At 44.4% G+C, this 20,152-nt stretch overlaps 1 protein-coding gene across 1 annotated transcript in view; it reads right to left on the bottom strand.

Annotated features, from left to right (window-relative positions):
• Positions 1-20,152, bottom strand: part of ATG2A (autophagy related 2A) — a 2,105,371-nt gene that overhangs the window by 1,649,473 nt on the left and 435,746 nt on the right. The window contains exon 11 of the mRNA XM_069644746.1: positions 7,935-8,193. Within this exon, the coding sequence (XP_069500847.1) occupies positions 7,935-8,193 (259 nt within the window). The remainder of the gene's footprint in view (positions 1-7,934; positions 8,194-20,152) is intronic.

Raw genomic sequence — 20,152 nt, forward strand, 5'->3', positions numbered from 1 at the left:
TTCTTCGCTTTGCTTTTACCTTTCTCTTGCTTCGCTTTGCTTTCCCCGCTTTCCAGCTTTTGCTTGCTTTTTTCTTGCCACTTTTGTTCACCTGGCTGTTCTTTCCACAACGCTCCTGCCCCCTCTCCAGCCACTCAGAAGCTACCGAGTTTCTCTGTGCCTCATGAAACTCACCAACAGAAGCGCGGCACCAGCGAGCACGTCATTTGGGTTGAGGTCAGGGTCTCACCATCTGACCCTCAGACAGCCCAGGAACCCGCACACGTCCCAGGGAAACTAGCACTGGGCTAAACAAGGCTGATCGACTGCCTTCCATCCGCTCTGGCCTCCTGGAGACACGGCTCCCTCACCATGCGGTAGCCACTCACATACACCAGGCCAGCGTCTCAGCATCCCACACTCCACCGGTCCTTCTGGGCTCCTCTTCTTGCAGCCTTCTGCTCCTTGGCCTTTGGGTTCCATCTAGCAACCCTAGCTTGCTTGTGATCGCCTCTTTGTCCCCGTACCTAATGAAAATGAGGAGGGGGGGGGAGTTGGGTGTCATTTGAAAATCTCCATTAAGTTTGAGGGAGAGTGGGTTGGTGTATACATGGAAAAGGGGGAATACCATGTCTTGCCCTTGGGTATTCTCCTGCCAATCCCCCGTGACCCTGCACTCAGGTGATACTCTCTCGCTTGTCAACCCCCAGGGTCAGGATCCAAAAGCGATGGCCCTTCCCTGCCCACCTGAATGGAAGATTCCAGGGAAGTAGGTGGGAGAATACTGAGGTTTCTCACACTATTATCATGTGTTAGGAAAGATTTTCTTTTTGCTGATTTCCTCCCATAAACCTCTATGGGGCACCCTTTTGTTTAGCTTGTTTTGAAACATGTCCTGATGTTTTGGAAGTAAAGCCTTCTGGCTTTACTTATTTACTGAGCATTTGTTAGGCGCCTATACAACAAAATGGTGTTTCCAGGCGCCACAAGGCAAAGTGGGGGGGTCGTGGGGTAACAAGGGGATTAATTAACAATGGCAGAAAAAGTAAATATACAATCATGGTCCTACTAGGCCTTGTGACATTCGGACGTGCAAGTGCAGTGAAGAGAAGTGCAGGAGATATGGAAGAGGGGGGCAAGGAGCAAGGTAAGGGCAAGTGCTGGTGGGGGCCTGGGAGGGACGTGCCAAAGGGTGCCAAGGGAGGAGGCCACTGGCTAAGTGCTATTGTGGAGCAATCCCCAGGGTGGGAAGCACAGCCGTCCGGCAGGGGACCTGCAAGGGCAGTGCTGAGGGGGGCGGGTGCTGTTGTCGACTGGGTAGAGGGCCTGGTAACCTGTGAGATTCATGAAGGACCAGGCCGCCACTCTCAGCGGCAGTGGGGTGATTAGAAGGGAAGGGGGAAAGAGGTCAAAAAGAGCAGAGTTTTGAGAAGTTTCCGGAACTTGAAGGAGGTCCGGCTCAAGTCTGAGAGGGGCCGGGAGACTGTTCCAAAGAGAGGCATCAGTCGAAGAGAGAGACCTGCCTCCCATTCTCTGCTTGGAGAGGTGTTTGAAAAGCATAGAGTTGGAGTTAGAGGAGTGGAGGGCTCTAGCAGGGAAGTATTTAGGGCGAGAGAGTTGGAGATAGCATGGACCCAGGCCCCAGAAGGCCTTGTGGATGATGCAGAAGGTCTTGAATCTGATCCTCTCAGCCACTGGGAGCCAGTGGAAAGATTTTAAGACTGGAGAGATACGGCTCTGGGCTTCAGGCCAATGATAAGTCTTGCAGCTCTATTCTGGATTAGCTGAAGGGGGCGAAGGGAGGAAAGGGTTCGGTTGAGGAAGAGTCTGTTGCAGTAGTCCAGCCTAGAGAGGACAGGCACTCTGGAGACATTGAGCTTCTTAGTAAAGGGAGAATGTCACTAAGGAGGTGGAGATGGAAGTGGGCCTTCTTGGCAAGGTCCAAGATGTGACAGGTGAAGGAGATAGAGGAGTCGAAAACTACCCCAAGATTTTTGGCCTCACAGGATGTTAAGGGTAGAGAGCTGAAGGAGAGCAGCCAGAGGGTAGCAGGGGAAACAGGATGCAGGTGTCCCAATAAGAAGGATCTTGCATTAAGACAGAAATCATTAGCCGCACACCATGCCTGGATGGTGCTCAGACAGTCGAGGGGGTAGTAGAGGGAAGTTTAAAGGAGAGCTGTGGGTGATCAGCATAACATTGGAAATGGGGAGAGAAGGAGGAGATCAGGTGAGCCAGAGGTGCGAGGTAGATATTGAAGAGCCACAGCGATGGGATAGAACTCTGGGGGACACTGCTGGCAGAGTGTGAGGTTGTGGAGGAGAAAGTGCCCAGTTGCAGCTGGGAAGGGCGATTAGTGAGGAAAGAGGCCTGCCAGTCCAGTTTACTTACCTTGCCTCTTTGCTCATTCTAATGGGAAAACTGATTAGTCGCTAAGAATATCAGTACTGAGAGACTTTCTCTCTGTGAATTTCTTGTATTGTTACAACTGCACACAAAGTGCCGTTCAGATATTTTGTATCCTCACATCTTTTTCTATAATGGGTTTTTGGTTACTTTTACAATGTGCCCAAGACAAGCTGGTGGCGGCAAGGATATTTCTAATGTTTTTGAAACATTTCACTTGTGCACTTTTGTATTTACTGTGAACGGCTAGTAAAAGTGGCAAGCACCCTAAGATGGCTCTGCCACAATTTTAATTTGTTTGGTTGTTCTTTGGCCTGCTTCCTGCTTTCTCAGGTCAGGAAATGCCTTGTATGGAATCCCTTTTCTGAGGAAAGCTGTTGCGTTCGTTGGCTAAGCAGTGGTTTGTGTGTGGCCAGTGGACGGGGGCTGGGACTGTCCAGTCCCAACCCATATCCCTGGTGCCTGAATGTCTGTTGCTGGGCAGATATTGTGGGCGGTGGCTAGCCGCGATTGGCTAGCCACTTCCTTTTGGAATGGTGCAGATCCTTATCATTCGTGGGCTTGAGCAAGCTCCCAGTCCAAACCTAGAAATGCAGCCCGCTGATGAACCATGGAGCTGACCAGCATCAACTCCCCTGCTGTCCCGGTGTTAAGACGGACCTCTATAATCTGGCCTGGTAGACAGCTTCTAGGAGGCCACCATAGTTACGACTAACAAGGCGCTCTGAGAGGTTAGCCAAAACCCAATGAAGGTGCAGTGACGAATCGAGGGAATTTGTCACTTCTCTCCAAAGAGTAACCTCCCCACACCCATGTGACACTAGGATGGTGAGCCGGCTCTGCAACACCCTCCCTAGAGGTCAAGGAAAGTGGGACTCCCCATTTGGGGACAAGGACTCCCTGATGCCCTTCACATAATGGCATATTTGGGACTATCTAATACACAAAACAATTACAAGTTCCATGACTGGGATAAAGAGAAAGTGAATTTATGCCGTTACCAGAGAGAAAGAGAATGTGTCCCTTTAAATCAAAAATCTCCAATTTACTGCGATGAGTGCTTTGACAAGGGAAGAGGAGAGAGAACGAAACGAGAGAGAGAGCGAACGAGAGAGAGAGCGAACGAGAGAGAGAGCGAACGAGAGAGAGAGCGAACGAGAGAGAGAGCGAACGAGAGAGAGAGCGAACGAGAGAGAGAGCGAACGAGAGAGAGAGCGAACGAGAGAGAGAGCGAACGAGAGGGAGCGAACGAGAGAGAGCGAACGAGAGAGAGAGCGAACTAGAGAGAGAGCGAACTAGAGAGAGAGAGCGAACGAGAGAGAGAGAGCGAACGAGAGAGAACGAGAGAGAACGAGAGAGAGAACGAGAGAGAGAACGAGAGAGAGAACGAGAGAGAGAACGAGAGAGAGAACGAGAGAGAGAACGAGAGAGAACGAGAGAGAACGAGAGAGAACGAGAGAGAGAGAGAGAGAGAGAGAGAGAGAGAGAGAGAGAGAGAGAGAAGACGCCGACAGGAGAGGTCCCCTGTGCGAGAAGCCAGAAACCGAGAAGGCTGGAGCAGAAAGCTTGGTGGTGGCGTGATCATGAAGCAATCATGGTGGGCAGGCTGTCCGTTCAATGACGCCAACACCAACCCAAGGAGGAAGCAATGAACGTACTGGTTACCCATAGTGGTATTGAGAAGCGAGAAGGAGACAAACTCGCAAGAAACTGACGGTGCGAAAACCGGATCAAGTAGCAAACAGAGGGAAGGAGAAGGTCCCCAGTATCTTCAGGCACCGGAAACGTTCCCCTGCAAAACTGAAGGTAACAGGGAGAACGGGAATACAGGGAAGCCAAAAGGGACTCGTTATAGTAACAGAGAAACTCATTGCAGTACAAATGATGAAAGCGTGAACACCAAGGGGATGAACCTGAACTGTATTAATGTGAAAGAGAAGCAAAAAAACCCCAAAGTGAGAGAAATTGAATTGGAGGATAATTACCTTGGGAAGAGGGGAAAATAACCCATTGCCCAAGAAACAAAGAATGCAACATAACAGAAACAGGTAACTGTAACCTAAAGACCAGAGAGGTCCTTAAGATAAACATATTACAAGAACATTTGTCTGCCCACCCCTCTTTCACTGTGTTACTAGTCAAAGCTTGGTCGTAGCCTTGCAACTTGATACTAAGCTATTAAACTCCCAATTTCCTTTTAAGCGTTTCGGTGAGAGGTGCCCATGAGTTGCGGATTTGAGGATTTTTCCGGTCGGATGCAGCTGCCAGACGCAACTTCTGCCAATTAAGTACTGCAAGAGCCACCAATGCAGGCCTCTTCAGGACACTTGACAGGTTCGTGGAAGGCGAGTTCCAGCGACAGTCTCTACACACAGGTGACGACAGATGTCCTTCCAGTCGCAGGAACAGCAGCTGCTCCAAGACCGGCTCCCTTGAAGGCGGAAAGATGATATTTGGGGAGGTGTCTGCTAGTGGCACAAGCTGGTGAACACCAGAATTCCGGACTCGAACATGGAACGGTGACGCTTCTGGTGAGGTAACCCACAGGAGCGCTAGTTAGTCCACCAGGTAGTCCAAGGACAATTCTGAAGGCTCTGAGGGACAGGATCATCGAGAAGGCATTGAGACTACTTGATCCCACTAGCGTCCAAGGGCTGAAGCACCACTCGGTGTCTTTGCCGATCAGGCAGAGGAACAGGGCTTCACTGGGTTGACTACTGAAAGGGATACTGGCCCACTTCAGGAGTCCTCTTTGGATCTTCAGCAGGCTGCTCTTCTTCAAGGGATTCTTGGCTCCAATGATGATCAGAAGGAAAAGCTGCAGAGGTCCTCTTATCCAAAATCCAAGTTGGAAGGATAGGGTACAAATCTGCACCAAAAAGCCAGTAATTGCCCAACCAGGGACAACTACTGGTTTCACATTTGCTCCACACCTAGACTTTCTGGCACCAAAGATGTGGACTGGGACTACACAGTCCCACCCTCTTTCTGGTGACACACACAAACATAGGAATTACTATCCTGCCAGGACACTACCTTATAACGACTTCGACTCTCCTGACTTGAGAGGGATGGAAGAAGGCCAAACAACAATAGGACTAAAGAAACAAGCACAAAACTCATAGCACTGTCATTTTAGGGCACTGCCCACCCATTTAGCAGCCATACATGGTAAATGTGAATGTGCACACCAAAAATAATGCAAAAATTAAAAAAATATGACTGCAGTCACCTGCTTGTCTTTAAGCACATATAAAAGCAACCAGAAAATCCCACGAGCAAAAAACTAAGGTGATACAAAAGTATCCCAATTGCACTGCACTCTATGGTGCTTTGTGCAATGTTAAAATGTACAAGAATTAAAAAGGCAAACACAGTTTCCCAGTGCTGATAGTCTGAGGAACTGATCAGTTTCCCCATAACAATGAGCAAAAAGGAAGTGAAGTTGAAGGCTTTACTTCCCTTCAAAAAGTGACGACAGGATAGAAAACGGGGCAAAAAGAATTGGGTTCAAAGAAAACTATGTTGGGAAAGTTGCAAAATGACACATCTTTCCTAACATACGGTGAAGCCCTGCTCCTCCGTTCTGATCTCAAGAAGACTCTTGTCAGTACTTCCACCCCCTAGACAGGTGGCAACAACCAATCTCAACCCCCTGTTCGAAGACCTGAGCCTTCATCAGTGTCCCAGGAGCAGCCAGTGGTCTGACCAGTGTTCTCCTGGGCTACTGGCTGCAGCAGTAGCCTTCCTGAGTGCATCCTTGGAACTGATCTTCAACTTGTGCAACAAGATACCTGCTCATGTATTTTCAGTCTTTGTGCATGAAACTGTGCTGGCTCTGCTCCTTTGTCCATTGAAGATCAACTGTCGCCCCCTGACATTAGGGACTCCCGTTGCAACACTCCTCCAATCCCTGAAGGTATCATGAGGAGGTCTGCCTACAAGCAGTCGTCACCTTTCCTCATTTGGGTGTCCTTCCAGGGGCTGTCTGGAACGAATCCTAAGCACCACAACCGACCGAAACTAAATCCTGTGTCCGAAAGTGACCTCTGCACCATCAACCACTAGGTCTTCCTCAACAGGACCAAGCACAGACGATTGTGTCCCCAACGGATTCCAGAACACCAGCAATAATTTCTGGAGAAATGAGCTAGGAGTAAGTTAACCCATCTGTTTCTGCCCTTCTTTCCCTCATAGGGTTACATGGGCCTGTTTCCTGACTTTGGTTGGTGGAGGCTTGGTCAAGAATGCCTTCCTATGACTATCCTAAGAAATGGGATTGAGTGAGTTTACTGACCTGAACTTTATCCAACTGGTTCTACTCTTATTAATCATAGTCACAGGCATCACCAATCTCTTCATAAACTCATCTGTCAAGAATAGTCTTTGGAACTGGTGAATTTTGTGTTTGGGCAGAAGGCCCCAAACCAACTTTGGGTGGACTTTATAAGAGCTAGGGAAGCTTTTGTAAGATGAAGTGTTCTTCACTGTTCTAATGCATGAGAGTACTTACCTGTGTTTCACTGGTCACTGAATCAAATGCTATTCAATTTCTCCCGAGCGTGAATGTGTATATCTGTTTTAGAGTGTTGGTATGACAATATTTGATTAGACGTTTTACTTGCTTGGTGTGTATTTTAAAAGGCCCAATAAATGACTGCATATTTTTTAACTTACCTGTTTAACTAGTTTAGATTTATTGGTGTTGCTCTTTGTGGACTCTACCCACTACCTTACCTTGATTGGGGTTTGGCTAACCTCTTGGTATCTTCTCTGTTCACCATAGTAGGGTGGCCTACCAAAATCTTCCCTCAGGACTAAACATAATACAACCACTTTTAGCAGGGTCTAATCACTTAATAAACATTGTGTAGCCCTCATCAATGTTGGACTCTCTTTATGTCAACAAGGCCATGTTTATTTTTTTATAATTTGAAAAAAAAACTCACCAGCTGCGCATCCAGCTCTCTTGGTAGCATCATAATGCCTCACCATTGTTGCAACTTCTGCTTAAGTTTCACAAAAATAGACAAATGCAGCACACTGACCAGCAACCTTTATAGCCTTATTATGCAATTTAGGAATAGCCTTAGAGAGCTGCATCGACACCCTTGACTCTCTTGCAGGAAAAAAAGCGATGCAAGCAAGGATGCTGCTGCTAAAGATACTTTAAATACAAAAGGTTAATATCGCTTGGTGAACAATGGCACATCTGCAGGTGTGTACCTATATATCTGATTAAATCACACCATTAAATGTGTGTGGTGGAAATGAGCACAATGAACTTGCTAATAGATCTCTTAGAATGATATGACCAAAGTAATCATGGTAACCCGCTGTCCCCATTGGCACAGGTCATTTGACAGCTTGGTCAGTGTTTTTCCTGCACCATCTCACTCCTACTCTTCACTATAAACATAAGTTGAGCTCCAGGATTCACAAATCCGATGAACATGTGTATGCTTTAGATAAGATCATGGACCAGCAGAAGCTGCTCTATCTGCTTGGGACATCCAAATAAGGTAGCAAATCAGGTAATCCTAACATACCTGAGGTGACTGCAAGGGATGGCCTTTTCAAACTGCTGACGTAGGTGTTGGAAGTCCCGCCCGCTGAAGGCTGTGTCCTTAAAATAAGCCAGCTCTGTGAAGAAATGGTTGATGAGTTGGGAAAGCTGGGCTGGTTGAGGCTCAGGCTGGCTTCCTTCTAGGTACTGGTGTAGCAAGGTGAGGGTTAGACCGCCGATGGTCAGCTTCAGCAGCATCTCTGGTCGGAGGGCCTCCAGGGCCAGCGGTGGGGAAGCTTTCCCTGGAAGTAACAAGAGTCATAGATGTGAGTTGTGCTAGGAAGGGATACACCCGCTCTATGTTTACAGTGTATGGGTCCCTTCCAAAAAACGAGCAAAACCGGGAATATTTAACCTTTCCATGGCGCACCTAGTGGTGGCTGTGGTCAAGCCAGCATGGACAACACTAAGAAGGTCAACAGTATAATTTTCAATAAAGGAAAGGAATGTTAACAGTTGAAATATATACTTTACATCTTGTTAAATGCAAGTAAGGTGTTGATGTAGGTTACAGGTAGGAGATTTGGCACAGGTCTCTAGGGAAGTGGCTTGGATGCTGAATGGAATGATGGTATGAGTGTCGAGCTCTGGCAAGCAGTAAAGAAAAAGCTGATCAAAAGGAGGCTTCTAAGAGACAAAGCTCAATAATGAGGGTATTGAAAACCGAACAATGTGCGGTGGAGTGTGTCACACATCTAAATTAGTACGGAAGGGCAGGGTACCATCTACACAACCAGAAACTGGGGGAATAATACACAAAACTAAAGGGGGTTTGTTCCTGTTGGGTAATGACTCATAAAATGATTTAGACAGTTACTGCAATCACAGTTAATGCAGAAAACCTACAAATAGCCATAACGATGGTTAAATCACGTGAAATCAAACCTTCACAGTCGATGGATGTAATAAATAATTGTATATATATTTAAAACAATTATATAATACAAACAAAGAATCTGGAGTCTGTTACACAATACGAATACACATATGAAAGGGCACAAGAAGTATAGCCCTGCATATTAAGGAGGTCAGATGAAATGACACTATTACAATCAGAAATCATTAAAGAAGAAAAAACACAAATTTGCATTCTTCAATTAATGTGTACATTGTACATCTGGGATAAGAAATCTTTTAGCGGGTAGGAATTGTTTCAAAGGAATTTGGTTGAAAACTTAAAGAATCAAGCAATCCAGGTTTGTCTAGAAAGAATCGGTAGTAGTATTTATCTGGCAACACACTGAACCAAAAAAATCAGTTAGTCTGTGAAAAGGGAGCACACATCAATGAGGTCTCTTCCAGAAAGAACTGGCCTTGAAAAAGGTCAGCACCAATAGAGATATGGTTATAAAACCAGCAGATAAAGAAGGTGGGATTGTGGCAATGGGTAAAAAAAACAGTTTTAAAAAATGGTCCTTAATTTACGCAATGACCAAAAAACCAACTAGTTCCTTAACCACAATGGAAATCAAACAGATTATCTCAGAAGCAAGATCATTTGCCCTAAACTGGGATTAGATTTCTCGAAATAAATATGACTAATACCTACGCCCTTCCTAAAATGCACAAGAATTACACTAATCCTCCAGGCAGGCCCATTGTGTCAGGCTGTGGTTCCATTTTTGAATCTATGAATAAATGTGTTGACTTCTTCCTAAAACCACTCAAAGCCCGATTCGGGACACAGTGTTGAGTACCGAAAATGGCATAGAAATCGTTTGTGACATTTTCTGTACTTAACACCTATTTTGAAGGTGGCATATTAGTCCGAGGTTAGAATTAATGCACCACTTTCAAAATATGTGAGCCTGTTGCTAGGATGGGCGGTAAACCAACCTAGCAACCAGCACTTTCATAATTGGTGAATTGCCATGCCGATTCTCGTGGCACTCCTCCACAAAAGTGAATGCCAAAAAGTGGCGGCTATACACCTCTTTGGTGTCATTCGGGTAGCTGTTGTGGAGGAGTGCCACAGAGAGCACTGGTAAATCGCCTCGACAGGATGAACATGCGAAATAGGGCCGCTTACAAAGCTAATCCAATAGACTTTTCATTAAAGAATATTGGATTGCAGGGTCACCTCACCACATGAAGATGGTCAACCTTTTGGATAATGTGTGGACTCATGCCAGGCGGTGTAGCACATTGAATCCTGTTTTCTGCGTCCTGTCGTGTAGTTTAACCTTTCATTATAAAAGCAGGAGTTGTTATAATGTGCAGCAGTTATAAATGCCCAGGACAGCCACAGCCTGCAGTTACCCTGCATGTGTCCCCTCGCTGCTAAAACGCAAAAGATGTTCTCAGCAGCACTTTCGTTAAATTATGATTGACTCGCTATTTAACGAAACTGCTGGAGAGATTTCAATCTGCCCGTTTGTCAAAACAGGCGGATAGCAGACAGTGCACTCTCATGCACTGCGCTGACGCTCAGTCCCACTTCAGAATAGACATGGTGCCTGGGCGTCAGGAAGAGGCGAAGTGAAGTGTGCTGTTTTGCATGCTCACTGCGCCTCGATGAGAAGCGGGGCCTCAGGGATCAAGTCAGAATACCAGATCGTTCCTCAGAGACACTACTGCAGTGATTAATACATTTACTCGCACGTCCACTGACTCTGCTTGGATCCTCACCTCTTTAGGCAGATTTCGACACACAGACTTCTCAATTCAGATCTCACAACGTATTTTGACAGAGCTTGGTATGTTTAGTTTCTTCCAATAAAATCAAACACCATTTGTAGACACATACAATTATTCCTTTTACATTCAAGAGTTCAAAATCTCAGACATTACTACATTTAGGTACTGTATCTACAACATGTCACAGATTCAATGCAAATAGTTTTGTATGGGCAAGTGTCATATGAGCTCATAGATTAGTGATCGTATTTTCAATGGTTTATTTCAATACTGGCTATTGTTCAAATTTAACCTCAAGAAAACACATTCCATAAAGCTATTATCGAGGAGATGCCTTGAAGAGGATAAACCTAGTACTCACTTTAATCTCCCGGTTTGCTGGATATATAGGGTATTGTTGCTCCTTAATGTTAGAGTGTTTTACCAAAGTCTACTTCCTGTAGGACGTTAGAAGACTCACTCTTAGGTGTACAGGGTTTGAATCTTAGGTTTGGCCTGTACAACCAAAAAAAGGCATGTTAGCAATGGCTGAGCAGCCAGGCTTAATCTAGGAGGGTGATGGGGCTCTAGTTGAGTACAAAGACTGTTGAGCACACTTGTAGTTAAGGAAACACTTGCACACTGTAGTTCTATAAAAACGATGCTTATTTATTATATACACACCAGTCAATATCAAATCCAAAATAACTTAGGTAAGTAAAAACAGTTCACACAAATCGATATTTATACTAGATATTTGCTGTTGCAATACTCATTTGAAACAGTAGACCCTTGGATGATAATCCAGTAAATACAAGAGTAGTTTTAGGTTAGCAAATCATACATTAACCAACTCAACCAGCAATACAGGTAAATTAACAACTTTAGGAATGCCTCATCTTTAGAAGTCCAACCCTATCTGGGGAATGAGAGTCTCAAAAGTCAGATGAGGACACTGGGAGACAAAGGAAGGCAGACGCTGTCAAAGTTGGAAAATGCACAGTTGATGCTTTTCGTAGAAAGTAACAAGTTCTGATTCAACAGGTTCAGAGGGGCTGGGTAGGCCACCTGAACGATTTTAGCCTAAAGAACAGATGGCCAGAGAGACTTATTCAAAACAAACGCGGTGATGCCAGTTAGATTTGGATTTAATCCAAACCTCTGGCATTGCTTTGGTCAACCCTGCAGACCATCGTTCTTCAGCTTGCCAAGCCATTACAGGGGAAAGACCATATGCAAATCAGGCTTGGTCACACCCCAAAAGTGCCAGTCGAGCCTGAACTGCTAGGACATATCCCTTCTGCACGAGACCACAAGCATCCCCAGATATGTTTTGGCCTCATTGTACGTCATCAATGAGGAGTAGTTTGGGCCTATGGGCCCAGCAGGCTCGGGATAGGCCACATCTAGGCATACCCGTCCCACTCGGGGTGACATATGAAAAACAAAAGAGGCGATGGCTAGAAGGTTTGGAATTAATCCTAACCTCTGGCATTGCCCTTGGCCATCCTCCAGACCATCATTCTTCAGGTAAGGCCTGGGAGACCACAGTTGGGTCGTCCAGACCACAGTTGGGTCGTCCACCCCAATATGACACTACAAGCTCAGGAGGAGCGAACAGCAACACAACAAGGTAATTAAGCAGGAGTCAGATTGTACATGCTTTGTTGAAAAAAAGCAATATCAACCGGCAGGTCCACGGGAAGACAATAGCAGCTCCGGTTCAGGTCTCTGGTATGGGCGGCTGGAGGAAGGACCTATGGCAGGAGCAGGTGGTCAGACTCAGTCATAGGAATACACAGCAGATCTTCGTGGCACCTGGTTGTGGAGGCTCGACACAGGCTTCGAGCAGCCAATGATGTCACCCAGCAGACTTTCTTCCTTTTCTCTGTCCTTCACTTTTCTGAGGGGACGTCTACGATCAGGACGGAGTCTCTTTAGGTTCAGGAAGATGCCCACAAGTTTTCAGCTGAAACCGCGCTCGACGAGAGGATGCGCTGCATCAGGCCCAAAGGTCCCAGGGCATTCCAGTTTGCAGGGCTGGAAGGTCGCAGCACTTCGTGGGATGGCTCAAACTGTAGCTGGTCTCGAGACAGGTTAGGCCCACCAGTCCAAGGGAGGAGGTCGTCCACTCTGGATCTTTCCTGTCGCACAGAAGAGAGGGCTGGAAGAGGAGCGGTCACTCAGTCAGCTTTGGCGGTAGCTGGAGGTAGCTCCAGGCGTCTTCTTTTGTATTCTTCTTCTTCAAAATGGATCTTCCAGTGGAGGACTATGGCTTCAGCATCAAGACCCTCGCCTTTCATGCAGGAACCCAGCCAATAAGAATTCATGTACCATTCAGATTTTGGGTGGTGGCTGTCCCAAGCAGACAGCCAAGCACTCTGTTAGACCTGGATCCAAGAAGACACACTGGAGGACAAAGACCTGAGGAGTTTCGATGTCCACCAGCTTTCTGTCCCCCCAGACATACTGTCTCCGGGCAGGCTTCCCAATGGAGAACAGCAAAAGACAAAAAGCGTGAGCAGGGCCCCCCCTCCCCCCGGTTAGCAGACGAAGGCTCAAGAAAGGGCAGGCCACCGTGAATTGGCAAATAAATACGACTGGCACCATTTTAGGTCGATGGTGACCCATGTGGTCTTCAACAGCAGCCTGAGTGTAAAAAAAGAAAAACAAAAAAACACAAATGTCGGTAGAAAATATCCACTGCCACCAGCCACTCACACTTGCCACTGAAACTAGAAAGTTACTGGATAAGTGAGAAAAGGGGTACCAATTGTCCCCTCAGCCCTCTACATAAGGTGGGTGGGCTGATCCCACAAAAGAAAATTATAGGTAGGACAAAAAGTAACCCCCTATACTGGTAAAACTTAGTTAGCACAGGAAAATACAATACAACCAAAGAGAGAAGCTCAAGGAGCTCCCAGCAACACTGCACAAAAGGTGTTGTGTGCTGCAGCAGTAAAATACAGATGCCATTGAAAAAGATGGAGGAAAGCAGACTCCAGAGTTAACCAAAAAGGGTTCCCAGAGTCACAGAAAAAGAATGAGCGAGTGAGGAAAAAGATTCCCACTCACTCAGGAGAGTCAGAAAAAAACAATAGTCCAGCAAAAAGTGCTTTGGGCACTCACTAAGTGGGGAGAATTACACACAAGATGGAAATGATAACGAACACTCAATAATCCCATCAGCCTTCACTTCTACATCACAGTTTACCGCCTTATGACTCCTTTTTTTCTCTCAGAATTTGCATTTGCCTTTTCTCTTTTTTATTCAGCACCACTTTTAAAATATGTATGGACAAGGCTGTGGCATGCCCTTACATCTCTAAAGGTAGGTAAGAAAGGAGTTGGGTGGGGCATTGTGCGGGAGCAGCACTACTAGGAAGCAAATGTATTATTAAAGATAATCAATAGTCTGTTAGACACTGAACATCATATCACATGTTAAAATGTAAGTGTCTCCTGCAGAAGAAAATTCTCTATTACAAGATGAGGCCATTAACTGAAAAAAGAAAGCTTTTTAACATTATTTTCTGAGGTTACAGAGAAGGTAAATAGGGTAATCACTCTCTTAAGTAGCAAATTGAATGACTATTAACTCGACATCTGGCTAAGACGGATGATGGTCATTAACCACAATATCAGTTAATAACATCACTTACAACTTAATATTTATGCCCTGACCCCATGGTGACCCTAAATTCTGGGAAACCTTTAGCAACACAAGCAAACCTCTGACATACACTAATCTCATTATTGGAGGTAACTGCAGCATGCCAGTTGATCCCAATTTGGATAGGAAATCAGATGTTAAGTGTGTAGGGCGGCAAGGCACACGCAGCCATTAAAATAAAGTCATTGACATTTAAACCCGAAAACTGAATTAACATTTTACATCCATAAACCCAGTTCTAGAATTGATTACTTGTGAATAGACAGATATCGAACCTATGGTCATTTCCGATCACGCCTATGCATAAAACCTTGTCTCGCCTGTACCTCCACCCCCACAACCTGCAAAACAGAGACCTGGAAAAGATGAAAAGGCTACTGGAGCCTTCTTAACCTGTAGTCAAAATAATTCTTGAAACGAGCCAGGTCATACTAATTTGGGGATGAACTGGGACAAGGTCTACATTAAGAGGGGAATTCAATACATTTGTTGCTCACAAAAAATAAAACAATCTGTGAAAAGCTTGAGGAAGGCATTAAAACATTAAAGAGATGGATTGACAATATCTGGAAGATAACTCTTAGAAATCCTTCCAGTAACTAATGTACGAATGCACTAAAATGTACTTTAGACACCAACATCACCCAAAATCAATATCATGGAGGACTCTAATAACACCGGAAAGTTAGTTTAGAAGATTATCGCTATTCTAGACAGATTACATCAAATTGAAAATAGCAATGCTGATATACTGTAGATTTTTAAAGATTTGTATAAGAACATGCGAGTACCCCCCCTCCGAGACCGACGTTCACAGATACTTACACTAAACACAGAGCCTTAATTACAGCGAGTGTGATTTAGAACAAATGGATTCACCAATCAGTATTCTGGAGAACAATAAGACTATTAATAAAGTTAAAGAAAAAATATCACCTGACCCTGTTTTCCTGTGACATTTTACCAAACATTTAAACACCTCATCTGCACCTGGCGCTTGGTTCGCCATTGCTCTTTCTCTCTAACCAAGTACCGTTGCAGATCATTCACTTGGGCCAAAACCATTGTCATAACCAAAAATGATAACGAACCAACTATTACTAAAAATTGCAGACCTATTAGTCTGGATAATGTTGATTGCAAAATCTTCACAAAATCCCTCACCCCTAGAACAGAAAATGTACTTCTCGACTTTGTTAAACCAGACCATTCAACCTATCAGAATATTTTAGAAGTGATAATAGCATCATATATATTAAACGTGTGGGGGGAGGCAGGAGTTCAGATTTAAAATTGGTAGCCTATGCTGATGTAATCACTTTTTATTTCTGACTCCAGCGTTACCATCAGGAAGATTATGCGCCAGATTAATAATTTCTCAGAGGTGTCGGGATAGAAATTTAAGACAAAACTCAAACCCTACCCCTTACACCCACTTGTAGAAAAACCAAATCCAGGCCTTTGCTGGAACCAATTAATGATGAACTACCTCAGAACACAATTCTAGGACTCCCTTAAAATCATCTCTGAAAAACCTCAAACCTCCATAATTAAAAACGTAACCGGGAATCTACAAGCCGGGTCGCCCTTGCAGCTCTCATTGTAGGGATGGCGAGAAACCATTAAAGTTATGGTTGTTCCACTTGTACTACATGATATTTCTGCATTTTGAATTTGAAATTTGAACTTTATGGATGCAATAGCACAGTATCCACGTGTCTTTGATCATATAGATACCTGCTTCACTCTATGATAAGGCGTGTTTACATGCCGCCTTTTTCGGACCGCAGTGCCTCTGCAGATGTGCCTGGCCTGCTCCCGGCCCCCATTGGCTAGCCTTGCCTTCATTAGCCAATTGGATCAACCGGGAGGAGGGAGCCGGCCCGCCGACTCTAAAGCCCGCATCGAAGGCCCTGTTGGTCCCGGTCTGTGCCCTCTGACCCTAAACTCCAACGGCCGGCGGAGAACATTAAACAGTCTTTATATTTGCCTGATGGTCACCTGGCACACTGCGCTGACTGCTGATTCTAGTGCCGCCCCCGCCCTAGACTCCCAAGACTTACCAACCCGGCTTCCTGGGAAAGGCCCCATCGTTTAACGACTGTGCTGCCAATACCTATTATGCACTCTCCACACATTTCCTGCCTGTTACAACCTCACTGCACATTTAAATACAGTACATTATACGATGTCGCCTTTGCTTTGCCTTGTTACCCGGATACTCATCACTTTTGCTAATCACCTGTCTATGCTACCTCCCTTACCTTAGCCAATACTGTTCTCCACATCAAATGTTCTACTCATCTGCAACTGTCGTTTGTTACCCACTTGCAACTGTATACTTTGATGTAGCTCCCGTACCATGAGGTGAGGTTTCCCAATCTATGCACCCAAACTTATGTTGCTTGTTACCGACTTGCAACTGAATATTTTGATGTAGCGCCCCGTAACACAAGGTGAGGTATCCCAATGTATGCACCCTAACTTATGTTGCTTGTTTTCAATAGTAACCTCAATAAGTCATCAATGTAACCAACTATCCTAAGTTAAAAGCACCTAGATGCCTCTGGGATTTGGGCGCTATTTAAAAGATAAAATATATAAATAAATTAAATGAAGTCCGAACACAAAAAAGGCATTTATTTTGGCTGATTTTATGGTTCCATGCGTTAATATCCCCTAAAAAATATTGCGATACATAAATATCGCCATATTTTTGCGCCGATATTGACCCATAGACCCTGCGGGGGACACCCCCGCAACTCCGGCATTATTTTTAAATGTGCGGGGGACACCCCCGCAACCCCTGCTTCCACAAATTATCCCCCCCCAAAAAATATCATCTATGGCGAGACAAAAGGCCATATGTACGGCGATATTTTTGGTGGGGATATTTTGCAGGAATACCGATTTTAAGTCGTCTTCAAAATGTAGAATGATCACACTTTTGTGATAAGTTTCACTCTTACTTCCCCTCCCCGCCTGCCGCCAACCCCTGGCAAGTCTATCACAACCACATTTCGACCCTCTCCCGTGCTGGTGGGATAACTTCAAATCAGGGTGGGGGTTCGCCTCCCAAGCCTCCCCTTTACTCCCTGCCGCCTCCCTTACCCACACAAAGCATCCCCCCTCAACCCTCACCACAGACACAAAAACATTAAATCACACTCCCATTTTCCCATCCCCTCCCTACAACAAACTCTCCTCCCAAGCACAAAGACGCAAACAGACTGACACATTTACTTACCTGAGCTGTCCCCGACTTCAATCTTCCAGCCCAGTCAGCCCCTGCACGCACTCATGTGCATATAGTTCCATTTACGAAGACCGCTCAGAGAGATTGAATAAAAATGAAATAAAAAGAAAAAACGAACAAAATATTCGCTACTCTACCCCCTATTAATGTTTCCTACTCCGCTGTCAGGGAAGTTCTACAAATAATTGAATAAAATCACAACTAGGCTTTTAGGATCTAACACAGCACCATGCATATCCCGTAAGAAATGATAAGGCTTAAAGTCTGATGGAGGAGTGAGATTTTCAAATTTTAAGACATTTGAAACTCAACGCATCAGTGGGCACCACCTGAAAACTTCAAGAGCATTCTAATGTTATCAATAGTAATATTATGATCGTTATTTTATTAGGATAAACAATATTTGGTCTATATTGGAAACCCCTTTGACAAACACAAAATTAGACCTGAGAAAACCTTATCAGGAAGTGGGTGAACCCCAAAGGTAATCCCATTAACTAAAGGTTATATTTGTCCAAAACTATTTTTTGCAGAGTTGGATGTAGATCATTGATACAATGTTTCAGGTCATACAAATGAAAACTCTTAAGATCAGTGTTAAGATAGATTTTCAGAATCAGCTGGACAGAATTTTGAGAGGCCAACCGGTTTTAGTGAACAGGGAAAGACACGAAAGTCTAGACAAACTATCTGGGTAGTGTGACTGAGCAGAAAGGCTTAGCGTTAGGAGAGTGTGAGAGTAGTGCAGGGTTCAGTTAAAACACACAGAGCAGTCTTATAAATATAAGTTAGGCAAAATATATACAAACACAGTTACTTATTACTCCTTAGAGAAACTCTTAGCAATTAAAAAACCCATGTATTATACCACAGAGTCACTGAAAAGCAGGGAATAAGACTTCCAACACTGTGCTTCCTGATAGGATAGTTTAATTATGGGGGTCGTGGTGAGACCAATAGTATGAGACGCTTCCCTTACGTCTCTCACTTATGCGAAAAGAAACAAAAATGGGTCTTGGTTTCAAACGGTACTTCCCAAGAATTGTTTCCTAATTAAGAGCCCAGTCTAGGCCTCCTAATGTAGTAATAGTGACTTGTTTCAGACAGAATTCAATATTATCCTAATACACTGTCAATTGTTACTCAAATTATTTGAATACAAAGAATTTCAAATGCTGAAAAGATCAGATCACTGAGCGAGCAAGCATTTTGAGCCTTGCTCTTCTTCAGGGTTCAAATACATTGATATGATTCACTGCTGTAATGGTCCATTTAATGATTCATTTGAAACAATTGATGTGTAATTACGGTCCACTGTCTTCATTTAAATAATATCCATGAAGCTAGTGCCTATTTGCAATGCAATAGTTCAGACGCATCCAAAAATAAAATTAAAAAATTGTACCATGTGTTAGTGCACAAACTAAAGGTCATTGTCATAACAAGGGGTCAACCAGCAAATAATATAGGTTATGAAAAAATAACGGCTGCCGAAAATCACTGATGTTGAAACAAATAAAACTCAAACCAGTCCCCATCAACATGAAGAGAAAGGTTTGAACAGAAATCATATACATCACAAACAAGAAGAAAAACATAAAACGAAAAACATCATTAGTTAATTTTTCTTTTAATTTATTAAGTAATGATGCTCCTGCCCCTACATCTGGCGAAACACACACAGCACCATTCTTCCCAGGAAAGCTGTTGCTTTCCCCAGGAAAGGTTTTAGGATACATGGCAAATATATCCCAGAGAGGACAGGGATAGATGATGGGCAAAGGACAGCTGAAAATCTTGTGTTTCAGCCATTTTGGTACTCTAAAAGACATTACGCAGTAACATGGAAATGTGCACGGGGCACGGTTAGCACCCACAAAATGGCAGTCCCGGCAGTATCGCTCTCGCTCTACGGGTCCCCTTATTTTAATTATCTTCCCTAGTAAGATGTACAGAGGTCATCCCTCGAGAAAACAATGTCAAGGAAACTTTCCCTTACAGAAAGATGTCAATTTTAAGAACCTGCACTGTGCTCTGTCAAATGCAGCTGCCGTTGAAGCACTGCCGACAAGAACGCGTAATGGCGGAACAAAGGCAGAAGCTTGGTGTACTTTCCTATCACACAAATACTCCATCATAATTTTGTTAACGCCTTTGCTAGAGAAAAGAAAAGCAGGCAGTTGTGCCGATCAAGTATCAAATGCTCTTAAATTCCAGATGCAGAGCACAAGACCGCTTCAGATATCGAAATGTTTAATATTGCACTCTAATGGTGGTGCACGGTAACCAGCTTGCAGTGTTTCATTAATTCTCGAACAGCAGATTAGAAGTTTAATAACATATCAAACTTACGTCTTTCGTCATTATGAGTTTTGCATTAACTAACTTTTGGTGTCGCCTACCGGTGCCATCTATCAAATAAGAACTAAGGGGAATTAACAATATGCTACAGTTCAACAGTCTTGAAAAACAAAACATTGTATTTCAACTTTTGAGGACCAAGTGGAAGGCATGGAACACATGCAATTACATGCTAACCAACTTGAGGCATCCAATGCGAACCTAGACGATCACAATAGTCGTGACAATATCTGATTTTTTGCGATCCCAGAAAAGGCAGAAGGTAACGACTAAATATCTTTTATGGGCATATCAT

This window comes from Ambystoma mexicanum, chromosome 2p (genome assembly GCF_040938575.1).
Source record: "Ambystoma mexicanum isolate Mex_15411 chromosome 2p, UKY_AmexF1_1, whole genome shotgun sequence".
In the NCBI taxonomy this organism is placed as follows: domain Eukaryota; kingdom Metazoa; phylum Chordata; class Amphibia; order Caudata; family Ambystomatidae; genus Ambystoma; species Ambystoma mexicanum.